We start from the raw sequence: 22,361 nt of genomic DNA, 5'->3' as shown, positions 1-22,361 counted from the left end.
TTTGTGTGGAGGATCAAGATGGCAAGGCAGAGCAGCCTGGCACTGAGGCGAAAATCCAGCCTCCCCCCAAAAAAATCTAATCTACCCGTGTTTCTTCCATGAAGACGGTTGGATCGTGAACACAAACAATAAGTTTTAGGAACATCAATGCCAGGACAAGTTAAAAAAAAGAAATTCAGGCCAAAATTACCATCTCAGACTTCTGAACAGTCTCTCCATCTATACACCCTTCCTATTCCCTCCAAAATAGCCCCTCAACAAGAACGTAATGCATTTCTTTCTCATTTTCTTTTGCTTTCTTCATCCTTAAAGGGACAGTGTGTAGGATTTAGCGGCATCTAACGGTGTGGTTGCAGATTGCAACCAACTGAGTACCCCTCCGCTCACTCCTCCCTTTCAAAGACTGCGGTAACGTGAGCCGCCGAGTGCAAATCCGTGGTAACTGTTCCCCTCGCTCATAACACTACTTTAGAAGCAACGGAAGTCAGACGTCAGCTGGCGGTACCAGGGTTTTGCACTCTGCGCTAACATTAATGCAGTTTTAAAAGCGTGTCAGAGAACAACGGCGGCCTTCGGGTAACATAAAAATGCAAAAGGCTCTCTCCAGAGCCGGTGTTTGGTTTGTACTAGTGTTCATTTTGGCAGCTATTTTAGATTTTGTCTTCGTCTTAAGACGAAAATGCTCGTTAGTTTTAGTCACATTTTAGTCATTTTTATCTTTTATAGTTTTAGTCGTTTTAGTCGTTGGCAACTCAAAACGTTTCAGTCCGGTTTTAGTCAGCGAAAAAGTCATTACATTTTTAGTGAAGATGTAATCGCTCTTAATTTTGTCAGCTATCTTTTATTAATCTAATCTTAGTCCTGTTTAGTCATGAAATTATATTGAACATTTCTGTCATTTTAGTCAAATTAATGTCACATAGAATTTTATGTTATCATCTGATGGAAAAACACTGGTTGAATAATCAAGAATGCAGCTTTACAGTTAGTTTGAGTCCTCCTGACTGCTCATAATGATGCACGGTTCAGTCACACCCACCAGTCCGTAATGAGAGCCAATCCGCCCACCCAACATGTAAAAATATGCGTTCCTCAACCACCCGAACCGCCAACTTTATGCATTATAGTAGCACAGTTGTCAGGACTGAGCTGTGAGACAAGAAGGAGACGAGGACAGAGACGATGAATATTATATTCCATTTCTACTAATAGATCCCTTGAAATGTTACACACTGTTCCTTTAAGTGAAGATGGTGAGAAGCAGAGTTGTCCTTCACAATAAAAATACAAAGTAGCATCCAGTTCTTCTGATTGATTTTCCATGGTGTTGTTTGTTTTTTGGTCCAATATGCCCATACTTCCAGCAGTACTTCCTTTTGATACTGGTTCAACCATTGAAATCTTTTTTTTCCTTGTGAATGTTTTATCATTCAACTACCTTCTCTTGCATTATAAGCAGGAGCAAATGAGAGTCGGAGCTCTTCTTCTTTTCCTTCGGGATTTGTTCGTAAGCACAAATTCTGGCAGGAAGAGGAGATAAAAAATTATGTGTATTGTGCTTTATGGTGGATTTTGACATAAGTATTCATTAACATAAGCACCCTCTCAGTGTAGTATAGTGTGGTTATATGCGGTGTAATGCAGAACTGGCTGTTTGTGGAGCAGGTGAGGCCTTTTTGATGTTTTCATCTAATTATTTGATTGAATGCTTTGATCGCCGCCACAGAAGTTGGCTGTAGGCAGCTGCTTATAGGACAGACTGCTTTGTGTTTGATGAGCTTTTGCCTCTGTTGTATTTTCACTATGGCATATTTGAGTGTGCACTTCCTTTATTAGTTCTCCCTGTTGTCTCTTTCTTTCCCTCTTTGTTGTTTTTCCTTCTCACACAATGCATACTGTAAATAGAAAATGAATCTCAACTAAATTGAATTTCTCTGCATTTCAAAGAAACTATTTCATGCCATAAAGGGAAACTCTGAAGGTTCATGCACACCTTCAGTTTCTTGTAGTGAGGAGGAAATGTCCACAGGCATGAGAAGAGAGAATTCCCTCTTAATGTCTTTTTACTTGCAGTGAACCTTATTGAGAAATACAACATTTATGAAGGTCTGAGGCCCGAAAAGTTCTCAATAAAGTTCATTGCAAGTAAAAGGACAGTGTGTGGGAGTTCTTTCTTCTCCTACTTTAAATGTAAAAATCACAGGATACCTTCAGGACTACTCCTGTGTGTATTGAAATAATGGCTTTATTAATGGTTAATAAATCATTTACTAATGCTTTGTATATAAGAGGAACTTTTGGGTTGCCAGGTTGTGTAAAATCCCTCTGGCAGGCGTTTATCCTTTCTTTTTGGTAATAATGCAATTATAAACATTGGCAACCCATCACTAAACACGTATGAGTTTCACACTTTTTAATAAGCCATCAAGTCAGTTATAGAGTTAGTTATAAATGTTAATAAGTTAATTATAAATAGATCAAAGCCCAGATAGGTAAAAGTAATGGCTAAACAGTTGAAATAGATTGCTAAAAAGCCAGGGTGGGTAATGTATTTTAGAAACATTTCTTGTTATATTTGTTGAAATTCTCTTTATATGCCGACAGCAATCAATAAATAAAGTGCTCGGACAGAAAAATCTTAAAAAAAATGTAATATATGTGGTTGCAGGACAGTAATAAGCTACCTGCCCGTGCACTCATTGCGCGTCACCGGAGTCTTCCACAAGCTGCTGGCTTGACAGCTGTGCTTACTAACAATAGCCATGTTCGTTGTTTACGTTCATAATGGTAATTTTGGGGGAGTAGCTTTGAACGGACGGATTGTCAGTGTTGCAGACTTTGCAACTTTCTCTCCAGATTTAGCGACATTTGTAGCTGGTACTGCTGGCTTCTTTCATTAGAAAAGAGATGGCAACACTTTTTTGCGTTTGCATTATTTTGAAAATCTAGCGTACTCTTGCTGGTTTCTCCAATGATACCTACCCAAGCCGGGTAATGATTGAGTTTATCTGACTGGGCTGTGGAGGTATGTCAGACAAAATATGTCGGTGCCACTGTCCTGGTGAACTAAAGATCTATCTAGAAAGATAAATCTAGTGTCCTGCTGAAGGAGGATAAACACCATTTTTTAAAGGGATTTTCACAAGCCGGCAAATCCAAAAGTTATTCCTATTTGCTTCTAACTGATATAAAGCATTAGTAAATGAGTTATAACTCATAACGGATTAATTTAATATCATGTTCTGCATCATAATATGTTAAAATCTGTATTTGTGTCTGTCCAGGTGGACTTTGCCTTCACGGTCTGGCAGAGTTTTCCAGAGCGAATCGTAGGTTACCCCGCTCGCAGCCACTTCTGGGACAGCAACAAGGAGCGTTGGGGCTACACGTCCAAATGGACCAACGATTACTCAATGGTGCTGACCGGGGCTGCCATCTACCACAGGTATAGTTCGCGCTTCACATTGTCGTCTTCTGATCTGTAAAAGTCGGTTCCAGTGCAGCTGTTTACCTGCTCATTGTTTCGCTCTGCTCTGCTGTTTCCTTTCATGATTCTTGCTTCTGTTCTGTTCCCCTTCTGTTATACGGGGATCACAGCTTTGCTCTGCTCTGCTCTCCAGTGTTCAGTCGTCTTTCTTTTGATACAACACTTTGATGCAGTGATCTGTAGATTATAAAAGTAGGTGTGATGTTCAGTGTTGCACAGCCTCGGGAAACCAGTGTTTTGACACTGGGTATGTTTTATCCAAAAAATTTCAATTTGTCTGCTACACAGCGTTTCATAGTTCCCGCATTTAGTTTTACTACAGCCCTGTCAGCTTTAATATGGCTTCACTCAGCTGTGATGGGAGCGGTCCATTAAGCTGGAGTCAGCCAATCACCGCAGCCAAACGCTTAATCACTTTCAATAACTCGGTCGTTCAATCCATCCGGGAAACTCGAGCAATCAGTCTGTTGATGAACTCAGAGTTCCACTCAAAGGCTTCAACCTGGAACGTAAAGGTATCTAAAATCTGTGCTTCATTTAAATTACATCATCTACACAGTTCTCTGTGACATACGCTACTCTTTATCCATCTGAAACTGTGGAATTATTCACCTTCACAGTGACATTTTCAGGCATTAATCCAACAACAATCTTCTGAAAGTTTGTGAACATACTCAGCATTGTTAGAGTAGAATAAAAATGCAAATCAATATCCACTTTAAGGTGTGTAATTGGGAAAAGTGAAAAGGAAATGAAGAAAAAAACCCTGAAATTGAATCTCACCACCTGTTTTTTTGTTCACAGACGTGCGGTTTTTCAGTCGATTAGACTGTTATCAGGCTATTAAATAGGCATTATCGGTCGCTATAAGCATCATAGATATGGGTCAATAGGGGCCTACTGCACCCAATATTAGGCTTATCAATATCAAACCGATAACATTCAGTTGAATTTGTGTTCACAAGCATTAAGGTTTTTGTTGCCTAAATCTAAAGAAGTTGTAAGTTTTGTTGCCTAAACCTAAAGACGTTGTAGTTTTTGTTGCCTAAACCTAAAGAAGTTGTAGTTTCTGTTAACTAAACCTTAAGACGTTGTAGTTTTGGTTACCTAAACCTAAAGAAGTTGACGTTTTTGTTGCCTAAACCTAAAGAAGTTGTAGTTTTGGTTACCTAAACCTAAAGAAGTTGAAGTTTCTGTTAACTAAACCTAAATAAATAGTAGTTTTTGTTACCTAAACCTAAAGAAGTTGTAGTTTTTGTTGCTTAAACCTACAGTTACTGTTTTTGTTGCATAAACCTAAAGAAGTTGTAGTTTTGTTGCCTAAACCTCAAGACATTGTAGTTTTTGTTGCTTAAACCTACAGTTACTGCTTTTGTTGCCTAATCCTAAAGTGTTTGTAGTAACGTTTTATTCAGTTTTACATCTTAGAATGTTTCGCTTTCACTTTACTACTTACCACAACGTAGTAGGCCCCTACTGACCCACATCTATGGTGCTCATAGTGACCGATAACACCTATTTAATGACCCAATAACATCATATCTGGTGCAACTTTGCAATATTTTGAAAATAGGCCATAAAAAGTCAGTCCGCTTCATTTTCCATTTAAATGCTTTCACTTTTCGATTCTTAATTATTCTTAGAGGCGTTTGTGTGACACCCTGGGCCACATATGTACACAAAATGTACTTGAAATATTGGATGAATGCACACATTGGTATCATTAGTTTAGAGTCGTGGTTTTGTCCATCTGGCTCACAGTCTAATATCTGCTCTATATAGCTCTGCTTTTGGTCTCTAACAACTCCTGAGGGGAAGAAGGAAGAAGACTGTGTGCCAAAGTGCAAATCAAACCGCTCGAAGCTATTGTTTGTTCCAGCCTCCATCAAGCTGTTGAACTCTAATGCTAAATCTTAGCGCAATAGAGCAACGTGCAATAACTACACAAGCACTTTAGCACTTAGAACCTTTGAACTTTAATTCTTACAGGTTGTTTTTTAAGCTGCCGTGCTGTCAATGTCAAAAATCTTTTATGTTTTAAGACAGTTGCATGTTTTTTTTGTGATGTTTATATGTAAAGCAATGAACTGTAGTGCTGTGCCCAAGACAAATTTCCCCTCAAGGACCTTAAAGTTTACTCTATCTACTCTATTTAAATATCTGAATTTTTAGCTGCTAAATGCTCCGCTACGTTCACCAGCTAGTCTCTAACTGTGTCTGTGTCTCTAACTCCTTTCTGTCCTCTCTTGCAGGTACTACCATTACCTGTACACCAACTACTTACCCACAAGTCTGAAGGGCATGGTGGACCAGCTGGCCAACTGTGAGGACATCCTGATGAACTTCCTGGTCTCTGCTGTCACCAAGCTGCCGCCCATCAAGGTCACACAGAAGAAACAGTACAAGGAGACAATGATGGGACAGGTAAGATTGTGTTGAATCCCTTCTCATGACTGGATCCGTGTTTTTTTTTTTAAAGAGGACCTATTATGCTTATTTTCAGGTGCGTACTTGTATTTCGGGTTTCTAGTAGAACATGTTTACATGCTTTAGTGTTCAAAAAACACTTTACTTTTCCCATATCGACTGTGCTGCGGCACCTCTTTTCACCTTCTGTCTGAAACGCTCCGTTTTAGCGCCCGTCTCTTTAAGCCCCCCTCCCGAAAAAAGCAGTCTGCTCTGATTGGTCAGCGTTAGGGTTGGAATGTTAGGGAGTTTAGCGGTACTTCTACCAGTGACTGTATAGTTGTGACATCACAACCTTACGGAAGTCCTAATGGCCCGTTCAAAGGAACAGTGTGTAACATTTCGGGGGATCTATTAGCAGAAATGGAATATAATATTCATAACGATGTTCTCAATAAAAAGCCCAATTTTGCTCTGATTGGTCAGCTGGCCCACTCTGTTGTGATTGGTCAACCAAACTAAACTCTTCGGACTCCACTCCAGCTCCATCCTAATTAGCTTTGTTGAGGGTGTGCCAAACTAGCCGCTAGGCAGCTATTGAGCAAATGTGTTACTTGGTGACATCACTACACTACAAAAGAAAAGGAGGGACTTCAAGCAAGGCGTTTCAGGAGCAGTGTTTCTGTGGGGGAGAGTAACTCCCCTTGGTGTGGACCTTTTACATGCACAAAAAACTATATAACACTAAAGGAAAGGGAAAAAGCAAAAGGTCCTCTTTAATTTATTATGGCCTTTCTTTACTTAAATGACTCATTAGCGCTTTTTGAAAGAGCTGCCAGTTTAGAGAATTGGTTTGCATTCAAGAAAAAACACTTTAAAGAATATGATTGAACTCGTAACAATCTTAGACTTATTATACAGTCCACTTTTATTGTATCGTCCTTTGTATAAACCGTGATTCATGCTGAAGCCAGCGTTGTTTTCTTACCAACATCACTGCGTGTCACGGCCTTTCAGCTGGAACGAACTCTTGCTGCTTTATGAACAGCATGAATTATTATCTTAAAATCCTTTGGTACGACCCGTGGGTAAACAGCACAAGTCACTTTACTGTACAGCTGAGAGCCAAAAGCACAGAAAGGAGTCGTGTCAGTTTTTTATGGCTTACGTCATAGTTTCTAGTCGGGCTCCAGTCTCCCAAATATAGAATATATACAGCTGATGATTTATTGAGAAACATTAATGTCAGCAGTCAGTCAGTAATGGTTTTCTCTTGTCACAGTGACTCAACTATGACTATGATTGAATGAAAGAATGAAGATGATTGTCATTGTCAGTCTTTTTCATTTAATGAAATCATCATCAACACCACTTGTCACGTTCCAATAATAATTATTCACAGCAATTTGTTTTTAAGCAGATCTAAAGGAGTACAGCCTAAAAGTGGATATTTTTCTTTCAACTGTTTATCCATTATATTTAGCTAATTATTCCAACTGGTAATCCATTAGTTTAAGCTAATTATTTCAACTGTTTATCCATTATTTTTAACTAATTATCTATTATTTTTAGCTAATTATGTCAACTATTTATCCCTTATTTTAGCTAATTATGTCAACTGTTTATCCATTATTTTTAACTAATTGTGTCAACTGGTTATCCATTATTTTTAGCTAATTATGTCAACTGTTTATTCCTTATTTTTAACTAATTGTGTCAACTGGTTATCCATTATTTTTAGCTAATTATTTAGATGTTTATTTTTCTCCTTAACACAAATGTGTCGATATATAAAGTAATAACTTATATTTTTTCAAAATGAATTGAGCTTCTCCACAATCTTTCCATGTACCCAATGGTCTCTATAAACAGATCCTGCATTTGTATGCAGATGTATGTATAATGTATGAAATGTAGTCCGAGTGGTATTGACCAATTACGGTTGAATACAGGTAAAAAGAGGTTAAACTATAATTTTACACTGTGGTAATGACTCTCAAATTGTTCTTTTGTCTTACCTCTCCTTTTTTCTTGTTCTTCTTCCTCCTCCTCCTCCTCCTCCTCCTCCTCCTCCTCCTTCCTCCTCCTCACTCCCAGTCTTCGAGGGCTTCTCGCTGGGCCGATCCGGACCACTTTGCCCAGCGGCAAACCTGCATGAACAAGTTCGCCAGCTGGTTTGGCGCCATGCCGCTGGTCCACTCCCAGATGAGACTGGACCCCGTCCTGTTCAAGGACCAGGTCTCCATCCTCCGCAAGAAATACAGGGACATCGAGCGGCTCTGACAGGACCGGCGCCCCCTCGGGGGAGACCCCACCCAGGGGGAGGCGCGCGAGAGAGACTCTGTGGAGAGTAGAAGGAGCAGTAAGACTACAGCAGCATGGACGGCGAGCGACACAGCTCTGTCTTCCACTCAGCACATTGCCAATGACCACAGCGCCGCCGCTGCTGCCAGGACTTGACGCGGTAAAGGATGAATTGGAAACAAGCAGATGGCGTTTGGATGTGAAAAACGCAAACAAAAACCGCAAACACAGACAGACAAAGAGGAGTACACAAACTGATGGACATGCCAAACAGTACTGTATGTTTTGCATATGTGCAAACACGCAGCGCACACTACTGACGACGAGAACTCTTGGATAGAATATTTTTTTGTACAACACGAACAAGGACGACATTGACTTTTCCTGCTCTCTCGGCACATGTGCAGGACGGTAGAAGAGGGAAGGTGTCCACGATCGCAACCCCGCCCACCGTAAATCCTACTGGTCGCCCCTAGCAACCCTCCCCGGTCTGCATCAGGACGTAATACTGGACTACCAAAACCCCTGCTTTATAGCCTGGGAAACCCTGTTCTTTAGTTGATTTGATTTCTGTACAAATCAGCTCTCTGTTGACCCCGTTCTCCTCTCTGAGAGGTTTGAAATCAGAGCGTCATCAGTTTAATATTTCCGTTCGCGAGGCAGAAAAGGTAAACAGCAGTGTCCAACCTGTTATTACAGAGGCCTGACCATGTTTTTATAGCAAAGCAGCCATTATTTCTCGAAATTCTCGGCTATTGACGCACATCCTTGAGCCCGAAAACATCCCGTCTGTCTTATCCTTGGCTCATTCCTTGACGTGCTGATATGCTTTTATAATGGTCTATCTGCGTCCCTGTTATCACTTAGATAAGTTAGAAAAACATCTCGTCTCATATCCCATTTTCCTTTCATACAGCATCTTTTTTTTTCACTTCCTTTCATCATCATTTATTTCCCCCTTCAAACTCTCTGCACTTTCACTCTTCTCTCTGTGTGTTTATGTGTGAATGTGTGCGTACAGAGCCTTGAAAAGTTGGCTCATCCAACAATAAGCTCAAGCGGAGTACATTTTCCCCCCGTTGGAATGAGCGAAATGAACATTTCTGGATGAAATGGAGCAGAACGTTGCATTCTAACCCAAACTCGCTTCGCCCATTTATTTCTTCCTGCACGGCCTCGGAGCTCTATCCTAACAGGGAGGAGCGGAATAAAATTTAAAGACCATAGCAGGTCTTTAGCGACCAGCGTCCGGCGTCATTTCACAGGAGTTCTTGTAGAGAGATTTTTAACGCTGAGCGCATCAGTGCCATTCTGACATCAGGGTCTGCCTTTAGAGTTGTTTATTGCACATCACGTTGCCTACATGTTTGAGAGGCCTAGATGCTCTCAGGTTGAAATATTCTATCAGTCTAACGCGGCTCTCCTGCCACCATCCCCCCCCCCCCCCCCCCCCCCCCCCCCCCCCGTGACATATTGGAGCCATTAAATTGACAAAAGGTTTTCTCCTCCATTTGTCAGGCAGAGATATGTTTGGGCTTCAATTAGGTAAACCCATTTCATTTGGAGTGCTGTTTTATTCCCAGGGGACAAGCTGTTGATGAAACACTTGAACATTATGGGCCATTGTGTTGCGGAAGCAACGACCCACAAACATGACCTGCTGGCTTATGCTAGCCCTGGGAGGACAGCTTTTTTTTTTTTTCCCTCCCTCGCGCACACCCTCCCCTGAGTTTCCATTACTTAAAACCGCTGCTCGCATCGCCATCGTATCAACATTAAACCGCCTGACACTTTGCACCTTAAATTACCTTATTGGTAGGGATGTTAATAATTAACCGTTAACCGGCATTAAGAATTTTGACTGATTAATGCAGTTGAACGGTTAAGAGAAATATTAAAAATGAAATAAAAGCTGAGCAAATCTCAGAGGAGCGGCTTGTCACTTAATGGAGAATAGCTGGTCCACCTTAACAGTAGGCTTGCCGCGGTAGTCGGTGTTACACGGTGGTCGGGCCCACACCGATTACATTACGTACCCACCGTCGTTTTGCTTTTTTTACAGAACCAAAACCCATTTAGTTAATATTCGTGTATCAGCGGCGTGTTATCGATACATAGTCGGATGCTACAAACTGAAAGTGAAAGTGTCTGCTCCGTATGGAGTCCCAGCTCAGAGTAGCCGGAGTCCGATTTCACACACGGCACCGACAAATGAACTGTACACACGCTGCACTGCTACGTTCACAGCTACAACGTTATTGGTAACTTAATGCTCGCCGTCGTCACACAGTCTGTCGGACACTCGCTAACGTTACACCGGGCTGACAACCTCGCAGCTAAACCAATTGATGCGGTGGAGACTTAAGCTGGGCATACGCTGTACGATTTTTAGAAATGTTGTTGTGTAATTCCTACTCCTACTGTACGAGTAGATCGTTTGCGATGTAAAGCCAAAGCTCACGATTTGAGTGCTCACACTGTGCATGGACAGTATGGCAGAGAGAATTGGAGGTAAGCTGGCTACGTTTTACGATAGGTGTATCTATTGTACATTGTTATCATGATAGCTATGCTGAAAAAAGGCGCCGACGTTGGGGAATCAGCTCGTGGCTCTGCCTAAACTATGCGAGAGCTTGTGGACCGCCGTCCTCAGTCGTGCGGCTCAAAATTTGGGTCAGAAACGGGCTAAAATCGCAGTGTATGCCCAGCTTTACTGGAAAATTGTCTGCATTTGTCCACGACAACGCACGCAGCATCATGCCTACTAACTTTCCCGGACTCAGTTGTCTGTTTTGCGCATACAGTGATGTACAATGATGGACTAACCTGTTTGTGCATCGGCTTATTGTTGCAGCTGGGCGGCTTGTTAGGCACCACAACACCGCTGCATGCGACGCACTAATCTCGTCGGTTAACGGTTAATAATCAGTTAAAAATTCTAATTATCATCCCTACTTATTGGTATTGTACAACCAGATCAAAACGCGAAAATAACTATCTCAAACATTAATTGATCATTTCGAAGAGATAGCAGGCTGTCTGGGAAAATGTCTGTCTGGTAGCGGAGCTGCTACACGCTGTCATTAGGTCTGCATGCAGCATGCGGCAGAGAGCACAGGCAGTCCACTCTCACATTTAGTTTGCAGACACTTAAATGAAGCAACGCGCTTTTAGTGGCCTTTCTGTCGGGCAGGCATTCAGCATAATGTCTCAGCCAAAGCTGTACTGTGTGTGTGTGTGTGTGTGTGTGTGTGTGTGTGTGTGTGTGTGTGTGTGTGTGTTAATCAGTAGCCGTCATCAACATCGTCACACATTCAATTACTGTTTTACTTTGAGTTTTTTTTCATTGATTTGTTTTCGTTCTACAAATACTTCATATAAAATGTATTGTAAAGCCTTTACAAGGTGTCGTTCATGCTACGAAGTGTCATATCCAAATGCTACCAATGCAAATCTATTCTGTTTCAGCATATATCAAACACAGCAGGACTATTTTTTATTTTTTTTCCTCACGTCATTGCTTTAAATATCTTGTTTGTATTTACAGTCTGGGACTTCAAGTTTGGAGTGTTATTTGTTTGCCGGGAGAGATTTATGATCTGTTTAATGTGGAGTCACAACAGCAAATGTTCGCTCATCTACAGTACGTGATTCCGGGAAAAACATACTCCTCACTTGGTCTTGCATCTGGTCCCTATTTCATCTTCAGAGAACCATATTGTTTGAATCCATATCGAGCCTTTTATGTCTGATCGTTTCAATCACTGTATCATCTCAAGAGAACCACGTCCCCCAGCTTTGCAGATATTTAAAAAAAAAAGAAAAATCACCACCCATTTCAAATCCCTGCGACTCTCAGCACTGTACATAGGCATATATTTATTTTTTGAAAAGAAAAAAAAAAGAGACAGTGTACGATTTGAGACGACGCGGCGAGACTGTAAGACTAACCCTGCATCGCTGAGGGGAGTTAATGGTATTTATTCAGTTTATTTTCTACACGCTGTGCACATTAATCTACAAAGATGCCGATATACAGCTCACGTTATGTTTCGCTCTGCATTGGTTTTTCCGGCGAAACATACATCACACTCTTCCTCACACAGAACTCCCCGAGAGAGAGATATAACATTTCCAGAGTTGTATAGTTTTAGCTCTTAAAGATTGCATCCACCAGTGATCTAGAATTGGATTGGGCCGCACTATCTTGGCTCTCCGCGGGAGTCAAATTGCAAAGTCCCAATAAAGACTACGCCAACTGACACATGGAAAATAATAAGCAGCTGGGTCCTCTGAACCAGATGGAATCATTTTCAGATTCTGCTATAACATCTTCCCCGCATGCATTACAATAATGGGTCTGAGGCTGTGACACAGTTGTGTTTAAATTGCCTCTTTCAAAAGCTCCGTTTCAGGTCAGATAAGTTGGCAACTGAGACTTGCTCCATCTTTCAGTTGGCGTGCTGTACAGTACATCACGGAGACCAGAGAGAGAGAGAGAGTGTGTGATGGATGTGATTTTGGCCACGAGGAAAATCTCTGCATCCGCTTAAAACGCCTGTCATTTTTATCAGGGGGAACATTATGCAAGTTATCATTGTGTGCTTCAAAACAGATGGAAGGTTTACCCAAAATGTGCCAGGCAGTTGGTGTTTATAGTTGCAACGGCGTGTGTGCTGGAAACTAGTCTGTTCTTGATTTGTGCCTTTTTATCAACATGTGAGTTCTCAACATGCCGAGCACTGTCTGTCCTAGACTTGTTATTTCCAGTAGACGGGCAGCAATAGCACCATATGCAGGGTCCCGAAGAGCCCTGCCTTCATACACTGGATGAGTCACCGCTTCCATTCCCTTATAATAACACCCCATTTTTCATCTTTGTGTTTGGACACTGTTGCTAAGGCGACAAAGTATGACCACTTCCTGTTTGGGATTATTTATCAGTGAATCGGCTGTATCACTTTACCAATCGGCAGTAATATCTGTTGATCTGTAAGGACTCGGTCATGCCCAGCTATCCTGATGCCTTCTCCTCCCTCCTACCTTGTAATTAACAGAAGACTTTTATAGAGGTCACAAATGAAATAGATAAATGCCAATTTTGTAAGAATGATTTATAAAAAAAATAAACTCATATTTGATGATAACGACATCGCCTTGTTTAATTTTTTTTAACATGCTCTGTTTGAATGTTTGTTTTTAAAAGAATGTATGCTATAAAAAATGTCATATTATAGTATGCCTTAAATGAAAAAAAGTCACAGTATAGTATGTAATAAAAATGACATAATATAGTGTGTTGTAAAAAAGACATAGTATAGTGTGTCAACAAAATTAAATTAGTATGCCATTAAAATGTCAAAAAAGTCATAAAAAGGTCATAGTACTGTATATGGAGGACAGAACCTGCCAAAATAAAAAATAAATAAATGACTCGATAAATGAATGTCATTAAAAGTAGCAAAAAATAATATAAAAAAATACATTTATTAATTGATAAAATGTGACATAAATTGAAAAATGTATTAATGACCTTTTTTATTTATTTACCTTTGTAATACTTCCCTTATTTATTTACTCCTCTGTTTAATTTCCACTTTTATTTATTTATGTATTATTTATTTATTTTTGCATTTATTTTAATTTTTTTAATTATTTAATTTTTGCATGTATTTTTATTTTATTTATTTTATATCTATTTTTAAATGTATGTATTTATTTATGTGTTTAAACATTTATTTATTACTGCCTGATTTTCCCTTAGCATTTCCCCCTTATTTATTTCCCCAAACTTATTTATCTCTGTTCTTTTCTTTATACATTTCTTCACCTATTTCTGCTTCATTATGCAAATGTCATGTTGTGTCAAGCTTTCAGTCTTAGCAAGTGATTTCCTAAAGAGCAGAGCAGGTAGGAAGTTGCTGTAGGAAGGAGAACGACAGGCCCGGGCACATGGGAGAAGTTTGCTTTCTCTCAGACATCTCCTTAGGTTTAGGCAACAAGCCCACTCAGTTGAACACTGTAGAAATGTGAAAGTCGGAAATCAGTGACTACTGTTGTCGCACTTCTAGCCCACTTGTATTCAGGACAACGTTTTCAGAGTTGAGAAGCTCCACAACCCTGCGGGGATCGCTAGCTAGCCAGCTGGGCCAGTCAATCTCACAGACCTCCGCTGTCTCAAGAGACCGGTCTCGTGTCTCGAGGCTTTTATTTCCCTGTTGACGGACTGTTCGTTTAAAGGCTTTGTAGAGCTTCTCAACTCTGAAGACGTCCTGAATACAAGTGGGCTAGAAGTGCAACAACAGTAGTCTCTGGTGTGCGACTTTCACATTTCCACAGTGTTCAACTGAGTGGGTTTGTTGCCTAAACCTACGATTTCTGAGAAAAACAAACTTCTCCCATGTGCTACTTCCTACCTGCTCTGCCTGTTCCCAGTTCAATTGCTAAGACTGCATGCATAACACATCATGAAAACAATGCTCCCTCATTTGCATAATAAAGCAGAAATACATGAAGAAATATGAAAACAAATGTATGAATAGATGTATAAGGAAAAGAACAGTGAGATGAAAAAAGTTTGGGGAAATAAATAAGGGGTGAAATACTAAGGGAAAATCATGCAGAAATAAATGTAGGAATTCTTTAACACAAAATGGGACAAAATAAATACATACATTTAAAAAGATATAAAATGAATGAAAAAAGTAAATGCTAAAATAAAAGTAGTAAATAAATAGTATGGTAAATTAATAAGGAATTAACACACAGGAACATCTCATCAACATTATTTATCGAGTCACTATTAATTTATTTTTGATTTTTGTCAGGTTCCGTCCTTCATGATAGTATAGTATGTTGTAAAAAATAAAAAAAAATCATGATACAGTATGTCGAAAGAATAAAAAAGTCACAGTATATAAATATTGAATTTTTTATTTTTTTGACATGTTACTGTATACTATGACTTTTATTTTTTAGTATAGTATGTTGAAATATTTCATGAAAAAAAGTCATAGTATAATGTCGAAAGATTTATATAAAAAAGTCATAGTATAGCATGTCGAAAAATGTTATGAAGAAAAAAGTATATAGTATATAATATGTCCAAAAATTTCATGTGACAGTCAGTTTTGAGGGCTAACATAAATGAAGAAGTCAAATACAAAAAGAAACACTGCTTCAGTGTATCTGGTCAGATAGCTAGCGTCTCCTCCCAGGATTTACCAGAGATACAACTGGGGGGGTTATGCAACAAAAAAACTGAAATTGTTACAAAGTAAGTATGATCTCTTTAATTATTCTTATATATCCTCTGTGAGCTGCTGGAACCCAAACATAACCCTAACCCTAAATGATATATAACCCTAACCCTAACCCTAACCCTAACCCTAAATGATATATAACCCTAACCCTAACCCTAACCCTAACCCTAAATGATAACCCTAACCTTAACCCTAACCCTATATGATAACCCTAACCCTAACCCTAACCCTAACCCTAACCCTAAATGATAACCCTAACCCTAACCCTAAATGATAACCCTAACCCTAACCCTATATGATAACCCTAACCTTAACCCTAACCCTAAATGATAACCCTAACCCTAACCCTAAATGATAACCCTAACCCTAACCCTAAATGATAACCTTAACCCTAACCCTATATGATAACCCTAAATGATAACCCCTAACCCTAACCCTATATGATAACCCTAACCCTAAATGATAACCCTAACCCTAACCCTAACCCTGTATGATAACCCTAACCCTAACCCTAACCCTATATGATAACCCTAACCCTAAATGATAACCCTAACCCTAAATGTTAAACCTAACCCTAACCCTAACCCTAAATGATAACCCTAACCCTAACCCTATATGATAACCCTAACCCTAACCCCTATCCCTAACCCTAACCCTAACCCTAACCCTATATGATAACCCTAACCCTAACCCTAAATGATAACCCTAACCCTAAATGATAACCCTAACCCTAAATGATAACCCTAAATGATAACCCTAACCCTAACCCTGACCCTAACGCTATATGATAACCCTAACCCTAAATGATAACCCTAACCCTATATGATAACCCTAACCCTAACCCTAACCCTAAATGATAAACCTAACCCTATATGATAACCCTAACCCTAAATGATAACCCTAACCCTATATGATAACCCTAGCCCTAACCCTATATGATAACCCTAACCCTAACCCTAAATGATAACCCTAACCCTAAATGATAACCCTAACCCTAAATGATAACCCTAATCCTAACCCTATATGATAACCCTAACCCTAACCCTATATGATAACCCTAACCCTAACTCTAACCCTAAATGATAACCCTAACCCTAACCCTAAATGATAACCCTAACCCTAACCCTATATGATACCCCTAACCTTAACCCTAACCCTAAATGATAACCCTAACCCTAACCCTATATGATAACCCTAAACCTAAATGATAACCCTAAATGATAACCTTAACCGTAACCCTATATGATAACCCTAACCCTAAATGATAACCCTAGCCCTAACCCTATATGATAACCCTAACCCTAACCCTAACCCTATATGATAACCCTAACCCTAAATGATAAACCTAACCCTATATGATAACCCTAACCCTATATGATAACCCTAACCCTAACCCTAAATGATAAACCTAACCCTATATGATAACCCTAACCCTAACCCTATATGATAACCCTAACCCTAAATGATAACCCTAACCCTAAATGATAACCCTAACCCTAACCCTAACCCTATATGATAACCCTAACCCTATATGATAACCCTAACCCTAACCCTATATGATAACCCTAACCCTAAATGATAACCCTAACCCTATATAATAACCCTAACCCTAACCCTATATGATAACCCTAACCCTAACCCCTAACCCCTAACCCCTAACCCTAACCCTAACCCCCTAACCCTAACCCTAACCCCTAACCCTAACCCTAACCCTAACCCTAAATGATAACCCTAACCCTATATGATAACCCTAGCCCTAACCCTAATAGTATGTCGAAAAAAAAGTCATAGTATAGTAAGTCGAAAAAATTTAAAAAGTCATAGTATAGTAAGTTGAAATTTATAAAAAAAAAAAGTCACTGTATAGTATGTGGAAAAAAAGTAATCGTAATGTATGTCAAAAAAATAATAAAAAATAATAAAGTCATAATATGTCCAAATTAAAAAAAAAAAAGTATAGTGTGAATAAAAAATGCCATGGTACAGTATGTCGAAAAAAAGTCATGTCAATTTTTTTTCAAAAGTCATAGGATAGTATGTTGAAAAAAGTCATAGTATATTATGTTGAAAAAATAACAAAATAAATCACAGTATAGTATGTTGAAAAAATAAAGTGTAGTATATCGAAAATATGAATTAAAAAAGTCATAGTATAGTATATCGAAAAAAAGTCATACGTTGAAAAAAGTCATAATAAAGTGTGTGACAAAGTCACGCTAGCTAGCGGACAGCCGGCTGGTTAGCTCTTGGGCTGGTTCTGCCAGGCTTTGGTGCTGCACTGAATACGGAAAATGAGCCGAACAGCTGACTGGTGGCCAGCGGCAGCGCCGGGTCTTAACAGTCCCTCCGCCTGGGGACAAGCTACCTAGCTAACTAGCCAGCCAGCTGTCTCCGGGAGCTGCGACCACACACTTAGGCCTCACTGCAGTGTGATCTGTTGTCAACATAACAACTAAACAACCATCCCCATTTTCTTTTGTACTGGACAAATTACCGCAGCAAACAGTTCAATGATCCTCCTACGTGGCTGTGGCTCAGGGGGTAGAGCAGGTTATCAACCAATTGGAAGGTTGGTAGTTCGATCCCCGGCTGCTCCAGGTCACATGTCGATGTGTCCTTGAGCAAGACACTTAACCCCAAATTGCTCCCGAAGGTATAGCAATCGGTGTGTGAATGAGTATTTAGATTAGATCCTGATGGGCAAAGTTGGCACCTTAGCAGTCTCTGCCATCAGTGAATGGGTGAATGCTGACATGTAGTGTAAAGGTCTTTGAGTGGTTGGAAGACTAGAAAAGCGCTATATAAGTCCAAGTCCATTTACCATTTTACTCCTATTTTATTTCCATGCTCGGTACGATAAAAAGTCAATCAACACCTTTCCCAAAAAAATAAGGCAGGGAATTACACAATATTGTGTGTAACAGTGTCTGAGGATTCATGACACTGTATGAGGATATGCTGACACAAGTGACTGTTGTAAACATCAGCGTGTAACCCGGCATATTTTTATTCGCTTCATCATTTGCGACAAAGTGCGCACGGACAAGTGCTCAACCCCCTGACCTCTGCCTCGGCTGAATGAGAACACACTCCATTTGTACAGTAATAATGCTGCGCTGCCCTCGGAGATATAATAACCACCCCTGTATTAGACCACTGAGGAGGGGTTTATCAGTCACTACTCAGAGCATTGATTTTTTTTTACTCTGCTGAAAGCCCTCTCGCTGCTCCAATGCTGCATGTCCTTCTGCGTCTCCCTGAGGACGATACCCTCATAACACATCTTAGATATGACCCCGGCTTGGCTCTGAATTATTAAACACATCCATACCAGACACCGATATTCTCATGAATATCTGTGACCCAAAAGTGGTGCCATATGTGTGTGTTTGTGTGTGCGCACATGTACCTAGATTTTAGCTCATGTTTCATGTTTGTATTGACTGAGCTCCTTTTGTGAATTCATCTTTCTCTCTCTCTTACTCCGTCTTTTCTCATCCATAAATCTGATTTTTTTTCAAAGTGTGGGTAACAATACAAAATGTAAACAGAGACCAAAAGCTCACCCCTAGTTGCTGGCCTCCTATCAAAAAAGGGCCAGATATTTACCAAGCATCTGAGAGTAGGAAATCACTCCTAACTGGCCTTAAATTTCCTGAGTGATGAGGAAGATTTTTGGTCCTACTTTTGGGCTTCGGAGAAAAGCATTTTTATCATATTTCCTTACTTGTGAAATTACTCCAGAGGTGTCCTAACCTGTTGGGAGTTGCCAGGAGAAGCCGTTCAGGCAGCGGAAGGAGAGGTGTTCATTAATGACTATAAGCTTATTAAAATTGAATAATCCTTTGATGGACCCCGTGCAGGATGCAAGTGCACGCTCTCTCTCACTGCATAAACCGGGATCCTCGTAACCTCACAGCGACAGCAGGGAGAATGCAGCTTCACAATGATGGTTTGGATCTGTGGCACAACCAACTATTTCTGCAGTAATAAATCAAACAATGATCACACATACAGCTCCTCAGATAATCGTCCGATTTATTTATTTTAGGGCTGTCGATCAATTAAAATATTTAATCGCATGATTGTCCATAGTTAATCATGATTAATCGCAAATTAATCACATCTTTTTATTTGTTCAACATGTACCTTAAAGGCGTTATTTAGCCTCCTTCGCGACAAGCTAGTTTGACATGATTGGTCAAATGGATTCCTTAGGTTTTGTAGTTTCATATGATACCAGTATCTTCACTCTAGCATTAAACCCGAATCCTCTACAACCTAAACATTTTTCGCAAGTTGCGTGAATGTGTTAAAGAAATTAGTGCCATTAACGTTAACTTTGACATCCGTAGTTTATATCTAAATACATACATTCACGTTTTCGCATTGGCCACCATAGTTCTCTAACACCCTTGGCAACACAGGAGAAGTTTCAGTTGGTTGCAATCTGCAACCTCACCGCTAGATGCCACCAAATCCTACACACTGCTCCTTTGAAATGACAGATGGCTGAGTCATATTAACCAGTTATGATTATGTTTTATTAGAGCTAGACTGTTGAAATCTGCCAGGTTGCAGGTTGAAATATCAGGCGATATTAACTTATCTCTGATATATCAGTATCGGTATATACTGTATGACATGTATGCTGATAAGTACTGTACAAAAATGCCAAACTAGGTTTGAGGTAATTTCGAAACAGTGTCACCAGAGAGCAGTGACAAGGTGAATCTGTATCCGTATCAATATTGTTTGTTTATGTTTACGTTAAACCTTTAGCACGATTCCTAGATTCCTAGGGAGTGATTCGGAGATGCTCGATAAATACTAACGGGATAAACAACAGACACACCGACAGACAAAAAATCACAGCACAAAACAGCATTGGCTTTTTTAAAAATCTCAGCAAGATTTATATTTCAGCAGAATCCTTACAAGGCATCGTATTGACATGTCAAGTCCAATCAGAGCAGAGCATAGATGAGTCTACATATTACACCAAATAAAAAAAAGCAGATCAATATAGCAAGAATAAGACTTATGATTTTGCCACAGTGTATGTCTTTCTTATTAAAGTTTTTAGGGGTCATATAAAAGCTTTTTTTTTTATATTTAGGGCTTCACACAATTCTATTACTATGAAATTGGCAGAATTTTAGGATTAAATAGAATATATCAATGCGTCTCTACAGGCATAAACCCTCTATTGAGCTAAGTACCTACAAATAGATAGAACGTAATATATCAACTCTTGAGATTAATTCAATAACTATGTTGATTGAAATGCAGAATATCGAGGTAGACAGAATATTTTCTGCCGTCGTTCACACTGGAGCACCGTCCTCCCTCCCAGTGTTTTATTTCGTCTTCATGTGTCTACTGTTTCACGTCTTCTTCAGGTTGATATTGCCAGAGTCCCAATTTCTTCTGTAAAGTGCAGCCTCAGCCAGCCTGTGGTACCCTGTCACACGTCCAGTTAACGACCAAATCTTCCTCTCCATTATTTCTAGAAAATGTGTGTGTGTGTGTGTGTGTGTGTGTGTGTGTGTGTGTGTGTTTGTGTATGTGTGTGTGTGTGTGTGTGTGTGGCTCAGCTCCTGACAGCCAGCATGGAGTTGATCTCCCAGATGAGGTTGCGAAGTTGGTCCATGATCTGCTTCAGCTGCTGATTCCTCTGCTTCAGCTTCTGCAGGAAAAATGACAAAAAGAGAAAATAAAATTGCATATATATATATATACATATATATATATATATTTTACAGCTTTTTTGTCTGCAGAAACCATAAAACTACAGGTGAAACAACCCAAAAAACACACAAAACAAACAAGGGAGCAGTTACATTTCAGCAGAAAACAAATAATTCATGGCTTACAGGATGTTTAAGTTGCACATACTGTAGTAGTGGTATTGGAAAGTCCCATGGAGCCAGATTTGAGCTGATACACTGTACTACTAAACAAGTGTTTCCCATCAGCTCTACTTTAGCATCATGCTATCACCACAGCGCAAACTTTACACTTCCTCGACCACTGTAAATCCTTGTAACATATAATTTACTTCACCATATTACTGTGGAAAAACAGGTTCCAGATGTAACCTCGTTCCTAATGACTGTTGCTGTTTTGCTGCTGGCATGAGAGAATTAACAGGAAGGCTTTTTTCTCAGCAGGAAATCCTGTGAGGAACACATTTGAAGATTCGGCTTCCTTCTTCAAATTTAGCATTAGTCCAAGTTATCCTGAAAACACTCTAAAACAAAATACATATTTAATGTCACTTCAGGGTTGTGACATTGTTTCGAGGTTTTTAAGCTTTAGTAATGTTTGAAAATGGAGACTGTTGATTCTTAGGCGGGTATATCACAACTAATGCCAAATATGAGTGAGGCAAAAACACAGCTGTGCTTTAATCTAAATGCTAACGTTAGCATGCTAACTTGCGCACAATGACAATGCGAACATGCAGTCTTGCGCTTGTGTCTAGAAGGTAACGCGCAAATTGCAAAACTCTAGCGAGATAGTTAAGATTAGGCATATTGACCTTGATGGTTAAAGTTAGGCATTGACCTTGAAAGTTAGGCATTGACCTGGAATGGTTAAGGTTAGGCATTGACCTTGAATGGTTAAGGTTAGGCATTGACCTGGAATGGTTAAGGTTAGGCATTGACCTGGAATGGTTAAGGTTAGGCATTGACCTGGAATGGTTAAGGTTAGGCATTGACCTTGAATGGTTAAGGTTAGGCATTGACCTGGAATGGTTAAGGTTAGGCATTGACCTTGAATGGTTAAGGTTAGGCATTGACCTGGAATGGTTAAGGTTAGGCATTGACCTGGAATGGTTAAGGTTAGGCATTGACCTGGAATGGTTAAGGTTAGGCATTGACCTTGAATGGTTAAGG

The 22,361-nt window shown here is 39.8% G+C and overlaps 2 protein-coding genes across 2 annotated transcripts in view; one reads left to right on the top strand and one right to left on the bottom strand.

Moving 5' to 3' along the window:
• ext1b (exostosin glycosyltransferase 1b) overlaps window positions 1–9,630 on the top strand; it is a 150,375-nt gene extending 140,745 nt beyond the window's left edge. Inside the window, exons 9-11 of the mRNA XM_074613359.1 lie at window positions 3,285–3,445; window positions 5,740–5,911; window positions 7,991–9,630. Of these exons, the coding sequence (XP_074469460.1) occupies window positions 3,285–3,445; window positions 5,740–5,911; window positions 7,991–8,176 (519 nt within the window). The 3' untranslated portion in view covers window positions 8,177–9,630. The remainder of the gene's footprint in view (window positions 1–3,284; window positions 3,446–5,739; window positions 5,912–7,990) is intronic.
• Window positions 9,631–20,346: 10,716 nt separating this feature from the next.
• Window positions 20,347–22,361, bottom strand: part of med30 (mediator complex subunit 30) — a 44,445-nt gene continuing 42,430 nt past the window's right edge. The window contains exon 5 of the mRNA XM_074613204.1: window positions 20,347–21,148. Within this exon, the coding sequence (XP_074469305.1) occupies window positions 21,053–21,148 (96 nt within the window). The 3' untranslated portion in view covers window positions 20,347–21,052. The remainder of the gene's footprint in view (window positions 21,149–22,361) is intronic.

The sequence above is a fragment of the Sebastes fasciatus genome, chromosome 17, assembly GCF_043250625.1.
Source record: "Sebastes fasciatus isolate fSebFas1 chromosome 17, fSebFas1.pri, whole genome shotgun sequence".
Taxonomy (NCBI): domain Eukaryota; kingdom Metazoa; phylum Chordata; class Actinopteri; order Perciformes; family Sebastidae; genus Sebastes; species Sebastes fasciatus.
Note: the sequence above shows the minus strand (reverse complement) of the source record. Positions and strands in the feature narration are given on the sequence as shown.